Below are 7139 nucleotides of genomic sequence, written 5' to 3'. Positions count from 1 at the left end.
ACGGTCAAGGTACTATAGAAGATGAGGCAGCTGGTTAGGCAAAGTCTAGTCCAAAGTAGGGTGAACATCACTATGTAGAAAACCTGACTAACACATTCCAGCAAAAGGTGGTAAAGGACTTTTCACCCTATGATTGGTGAGCAAGGGCTATGCTGACCATATCAGGAGAGAATGAAGAGTTGAAGAGACTGGTGGTTCTGAAAAAATGACAGTTTGCAACAAAAGGGTGAGCTACAGGCAAGGACAAGGGCGAGTAACAGGCAAAGGATGAATACTAGTCAAGGATAAGACCATACGGATTCTTGAGGGAACATCATACTCAACAAGGAATCCCAACCGACAAAGTATATCTAAGATCTGGATTCATGATGATAAATCCTATTAGACATCCTTGCTGGAAGGACGTTATCAACTGCTGAATCGTGCTCTTGAAGGGGACCACACCATGTAGAGCACCACAATCCTCATAAAAACACCCTCAGGTATGTACTACAAATACAAGTTTCATTTGGTTAAGAGAACGTGACCCCTCTCTGTATTAATCATCAGAGGCATCCATTGAATTTCTCCAAACTTTCTCTCTGATTGTAGATTGATTGGGAGTGTTGCAAACATCACTGAAAAACGCATCAACAGCAACTATTGCATCTGCTGGGAGCCGAGACTAGTAGATTTATTATATATTTTGCCTAAAAGATATTTTGGCCTTTATGTGGTATCTATCTTTTTGAGGTTTTGTTGCTGTTAGGCGCCATCCAAGATTACGTCAACCGCAATTATGGCAACCTTTCTCTCCCTCACAACCCCAAGTGGATATCCCAGTAGGGATACGAAGCATTTACAAGGATAAGATTTCATGAAGTCAAGACAGCAAAATAATGTGAAGATTCAACTAGGGGCAAAATTCTCACTTCTACTACGAGCTGGTTGTATGTAGTAGCAGACAAATTGGCTTTGATTGTTTGGATTGAGAGGGCCTTTCAACTCTTCTCATTTTATCTAATCTAAACATTATAATTTTTTCAAACTCTCGCACAAAATATAATAAACAATTCAATTTTTTTAAATTTTAAAATAAAAATAATATTAAAAAATAATATTCTAACAATATTTTATTCAACTTTCATCTCATCTCAACTCACTATCCAAACCTAAGTTGTTGACTTATCTCATTTGCATCCTTGTCGACCATCCTATTGAAAAGTAACATTTTCATTTCAATGATAAGAAAAATAATCAACACTCTTCTTTCAAACTTGTCACTTTCTCTTCTCTTTGAGCCTTGTAGGTATGTTTTTCAGTGTTTTATGCATAAAAATGCAGCTAGCATTATCAAATGAAATAAACATATTGCCATAATACCACTTCTTACCAAAATCACCATTGCAACAATAATTTGTAAATAATCCAGAAGAAATTATCTTTTAATTTATCATTTTGTTTGTTAAGATTTAGATCCGTGATAAGCCAACTTTAATTTCTTTGTTCTTTGAATATATGACATGGAATTCAACCCATTTATGGGGTCAACTCTCCATCCTTTCCCTCTGATTGTAACCGTTCAAGGTGTTGTTTCCCAGGCAAACTTCCAATATGGACGATGGAACCCCATTGTGTTATCCCATCCAAACTGCCTCTTCCAATTCATCAAAGGCATGACAGCTATACGACTTAAAGAATCAAGTGGAGGGTATGAGGAATCAACATTTGGAGGTCTAGAAATTTGAGAACCTGGCATAATGTCCAAGCAATGCACTTTTTCTTTTATTATAATGTTAAATAACAAGAACCTTTCCTTTCAGAAAAGAGTGCTGCAGAATATCACAAAACTCATAATCTAAAGGACTTTCTATATTGCCTAGCCTAGGCTGTTCTATGAGAGTGATGGAGAGGGGTTGAGGGTCGGACATTATTCGATTCTCCTCTTGACAATAGCATGTTAAATACTTGTCTAGACCCAATGCATGTACTCTGATTTTAGGAGAAATTGGGCAAAAAATATAATATTTTCTTTCCATTTTTTTGATTTACTTGATGCACATTGGACACAAGACAAATGTAGTCGTCTTCTACCTTATTTTAGGCCCTATGGTACTTTAGGATCTGGAGTTAAGAAGGAATTATGTGAGGCTATATCACATTTGAAAATCTAAATGGAACTTCAAATCTCTTATCTGGTGAGGGTTTTTAATAAGTGAAGGTTTTTTAATAAAATTGGTAGAAGGTCACTCTTAGACATGTGACCTATTCTCTTTTTTTTTTTTTTAAACAAATTTTTTAAAAAAAATAAAAATAAAAACCTCCTATCTAGTGCATGAGGTATAGTGTTTTTTTTTTTTTTTTTTTTTTTTTTTTTTATATATTATTATTCTTGTTCTTGTTATTGCAAAGTCCACGCCAAAGGCTGTTCCATGCCTAAGATTCTGCTTGCAATTGGATTTTCAATAATGGAATTTTGATTTTTCAAAGAGAATTTGGCAAAACTGACATAAAATAAGTTTCATAACAATGGTCGAGTACTTCTTAGCAAGTTTGCTGGCACATTTCCTTTTTTCTTGGTTTAATGATATTAGTTAAATGTAAGATTTTGAAGTAACTTAAATTTATAAGATGAAACTCAATGTGTAAACCATTGTGAATCATGACATAGACACTGCTTTGAATTTCTAGTTTTTAATTATTTCTTTCTTCATTCATTTTCTTATTTGCCAATACTCGCCTTCTTTGTTGACATGTACGAATTCTTGTTAATGTGAAATTTGAGAATTACAGCAAGAACACCACCAAAAATACAACTTACAATTCCAATTCACAAACACAGTGCCTGCAAGTGATCACGGATATAGTTACATTGCCCTCCCTGAAATGAGAGGTTTGGGAGGCAACAGAGATCTAACTTCAGGTGCAGAACTGGGAAAAAGTGTGTTCAGCTTATGCATGAGGATATCAGACCTTGAAGGAATGTCATTTAGGAGAAACTGTTGAACAATTGGCTTCTTAAACCACTCCATGACCGAATCTCCAGGGGCCCTTAGAACCACCTTACTAACCTCAAAAGGAGATTCTACTGAGCTCAACATCTGTGCAACCACAATCTTCAAGGTAGGTCCTGTAACCAATTTAATGCGTCTCGGCACAACACCATAATACAGCATTCGCTTTCTGAATCTGTGGAGAGTGTGCACAACTGCAATAAGAGCAGCTCCCACTGACAAGTTTCTAACATCAAGAGACCAAGCAATATGCTGATCAAAGACAATTGCCTTAGGGAAAAGCTTATTCTCATAGGCAACTTTCCAAACACATCGGGCTCGGTTTATTTGACCCATAAGAACAAGGTAGTTAAGAAGAACATTGACATAGAACCTCGCAGCTCCCTCTTCCAACTCATAATCAATGCCCTGAAAGAATTCCCTCACAAAAGTTAAAACTGGTTGTTTCCTCTGTTCAGGGCCTGTGAAGAGCCCACACATGAAACCATGTGCCTTATGTTTTGTAGCACTAAGGATAGACATCAAATGCTTCTCATTTTCCTCTTCCTGGCATCTCACAAGATGAGCTAAAATGGATGTGTATAGTATAAGATCCACCTTTGCAGCAGAATTCACATATGTTTCAAGGAGAGGCTTGGCTGACTCGTACAACCCATTCTTCATACATGACTCAAACAACTGTCTAATGATAAAATTATTTGTTCTGATACCCGATGAACCCATGAAACGTAGCCACCTCAAAGCAAGATCAACAGAACCATCCTTGATATACACCATCAAAACATCACTAGCATTCACATCAACAGAAAATCCCATGGCCTTCATTTCAAGTAAAACTTTGGCAGCCACATCAACTAGCTTCTTGTTAGCCAGGAGAGTCAAAAGGGCGGTGTAAGTACTTAGACCTGGTCTCAGACCAGCATTCATCATTGAGTTATACAGCTTCATGGCAGAATCTACTTGTCCAGTGGCAGCATGCATTTCCAAGAGGCAAGAATATGTAGATGGGGTAGGTAAAAATCCTGCCTTCTCCATATCTGTAAATGCAGACATTGCAATATCAAGCTTCCCTGATTTGGCATGCGACTCAACAATCAATGTGTACAACCCAAAGTTAGGCCTGAAGCCTGCTTTCTTCATCTCATCCCAAAGCCTAAGAGCAGTATCTAACTTCCCAGCCTTTGCATACGACTCGATCAAAGAAACATACATAGTAGCAGATGGCCTGAGCCCATAACCCTGCATTTCCATGTACACCTTCATTGATGTGTCCAATCTCCCTGCTTTCCCCATTGAATCAACAAGTGATGAGAATATGTTAAAGTCCGGTCGAAAGTTCCTTTCTTTCATCTCTTGGAATAGCTTGAAAGCGGCATCAAGACGACCCGATTTTGCCAAGTTAGGTATCATCAACCCATAGGTTGACATATCTAACAAACATCCCACCGCTTCCATGCTTCCATATATCTCAAATGCCTTGTAAGGCAAACCCTTATTCAAAAAGAGTGTAATAAGAGAGTTATATGTCAGGGTGTCAACTTTACAGCCTGAATCCTGAATCTTCTTAAAACAATAAAATGACACCTCCAATTTCTCAGCTTTAGCCAAATACTGAATTACACGGTTGTATGCACTAAAGGAGCAAATACCATTATTAGTGGAATCACGGACCATTTCATCAAACAATGACTGGATCCCATCAAAATCCCTATTTCGATTTAACTCATCAAACAGCATCACATAACAATCCTCACTGGGTGAATACCACGACTGCCTCTTAGCCCATTGAAACAAACTCAAAGATGTGTCGCTATCCTTAGTAAGCTTCAAAGCTTGAGTAATGTGAGTCATATTTGGTACAAATTGGAGTTTGTCCAATTGGGTCTCTAACTCTGGTCCCCATTTCCACCTCTTCACAACCTCAACAATCTTGGCTACGGCTGAGGCATTCAAAAATGGCTTCTTTAGCCCACCCACCATCACGTGGTCATCAAGTCCTGGTTCAACTGATCGTATACCTTTACCACTGTAAATAACACTCCCCGATTCATCTAAGTACTCTATCTCCTCAGTCCACTCACCAGCACCACCATCACCGTTTCTCCCAGAGCTGTAATTTCTTCTAAATTTAGCGTTAATAACAGGGCTCCTGGCAAAGCTAGGGTCTTTTGGCACAGAAAGTTCCCGGGGAGTTAAATAGAAACCCATTGCAGAGCTAAAAAATCTGAAACTTTTGAAACAACCATCCGGTTTAGTTGTGGATAAATTAGGGCTCTTTGAATAGAAAGAATCAAATGAAGATATGCAAATAGAACTAGGGTTTTTGGTAAGTGAGTGGAGAATTCTAGGTGACACTTTCCTACAGCGAATCATTGATGATTTGATGGAAGAGAATTAGAGTTTTAGGAATGTAAATATGAGGCTTTAGAGATTGGAAACTTACCGGATTCTTGCAAAGTTTTGTCTCGAAGACAGGAGCTTAAACCCTAACCATTGCAATTTGCGAGGCAGACGCTCGCTTTTGAGTTTTCTATTTCAACAGGTACGCTTCTCTTTACATATTACATTTTTTTTTTTTAATTTAACTCATATATTTTTATTTTTTTTTATTTTTTATTTTCTCTGTTAAGTGTTAAGGAAGTAATATTAGTAAATAAAAAAAGAAAAGAAAAACAAAAAATTTCATTTACGTGGATGTGCATATTTGGGATGCACATTTTGTGTGCATCCTAGCATTGTCTTAATATAAATTTTATACAGAAGTAGGAGCGTAATCGATCTGATTTGATCCAGTTTTAAACAAATTTTAAAATCGAACTGATGCACACCGATTTTAAAAATTTAAGAATCGATACGAACTGATTCATTATCGAAGCTAAAACTTTTGGTTTTTTCGATTTCGATTCAGTTTGGTTTAGTTTTTCAGTTTACCATTTACATGCGTAATGCTATATAAGTTTAGTATTATAATTTTTTTCAATACTAAACTTAATTATTAGAATTTAGTATTTATTATTAACAATTATTAATTCATTAATATTCAATTATACTAGTATAGTTTAAGTAGTGTCTAACTTATGTAAAATGTTATATTAGTTTTATGGTATAAGATTAACAAATTTAAATAATAAGATTAGAATTTCAAGTTACATTTATTAGTAATTTAGTATATAATACATATAATATAATAGAAAAAAATATAAATATCAGTATCAATCCAATTCAATTTAAATCGATTTTTAAAATATGAAAAATGGATATCACACCGGTTTAGGAAAAGTACCGCATTGAACAAATTACAAACCGAACCGAATCCATCGATTCAATCCGATCTAGTTCAACCAGCTTTTTGATTTTTTTTTTTTTTTTTTTTACAACCCTCAATATCGCGCAAGTCTTTTATAAAATTTGTAAAAATATAGATTTTATGATAAAAAAAAAACTAACAAAAAAATCATTTTTTTTAGTGAGTTCACTTTTTTTATAAAATATCTTTGCGCAACTTACACACTAGTATTACTCATAATTAATTAATTGTTTGTAAAAATGATGTGTAATAAGTCACTTATTATGTTACCCATTACATTAATCAAATGATTCAAAATAATAATAATCTTTTAAAATTGATGTGGCACGCTTCCACCTATGCAGAGTATATTAACAAATGAGCGGTATCATTACGTTGTTCTGTATCGCTCAACCTTATCGTTAGTTTAAAATTTTTTTTATTTTTTTTATTCATATTTTTTATTATTTTAAAATATTTTTTAAAAAAAATATCAATATATTAATAGTTATTTTTTTAATTATTAAATAAAAAAATTAAAAAAATAAATAAAATACATAAGGTATCAAAGTGAGAGAATAAATAGAATGGATAAAGTAGCATTTTTCTTAACAAAGAGGTTAACGATTAAATTTGTTGACTTTTTTAATGCACAATTCGTTACAGGGCACATAAAATACACGTCAATCAATTAAAAATTTACACATATCAGCTAATCTATTAAGCAATAATAATAACAGCATAAAAACATATTTGAAAATCTCATAATTATTTAAAAATATCCTTTTAACAAATATGATAACAATAAAAAAACTTTTATAGAATAGAATCAAAATAAACTCTAAAAAATACAAAAATTA

The 7139-nt window shown here is 34.4% G+C and overlaps 1 protein-coding gene across 1 annotated transcript; it reads right to left on the bottom strand.

The window, feature by feature from the left end:
- Positions 1–2723: 2723 nt before the first annotated feature.
- LOC121235002 (pentatricopeptide repeat-containing protein At1g79490, mitochondrial) lies at positions 2724–5538 on the bottom strand. The gene has a single exon (XM_041131184.1). It carries the CDS (start codon positions 5364–5366, stop codon positions 2847–2849), a length of 2520 nt encoding a protein of 839 aa, XP_040987118.1. The 5' UTR covers positions 5367–5538; the 3' UTR covers positions 2724–2846.
- Between the last annotated feature and the right edge of the window lie 1601 nt (positions 5539–7139).

The sequence above is a fragment of the Juglans microcarpa x Juglans regia genome, chromosome 6D, assembly GCF_004785595.1.
Source record: "Juglans microcarpa x Juglans regia isolate MS1-56 chromosome 6D, Jm3101_v1.0, whole genome shotgun sequence".
NCBI classification, from domain to species: Eukaryota; Viridiplantae; Streptophyta; class Magnoliopsida; order Fagales; family Juglandaceae; genus Juglans; species Juglans microcarpa x Juglans regia.
This window is presented reverse-complemented; position numbering and strand designations above follow the sequence as displayed.

Bases quoted from the DNA above. Each gene is read 5' to 3' on its own strand.
- LOC121235002 (XM_041131184.1), bottom strand. From the start codon at position 5,366: ATGATTCGCTGTAGGAAAGTGTCACCTAGAATTCTCCACTCACTTACC.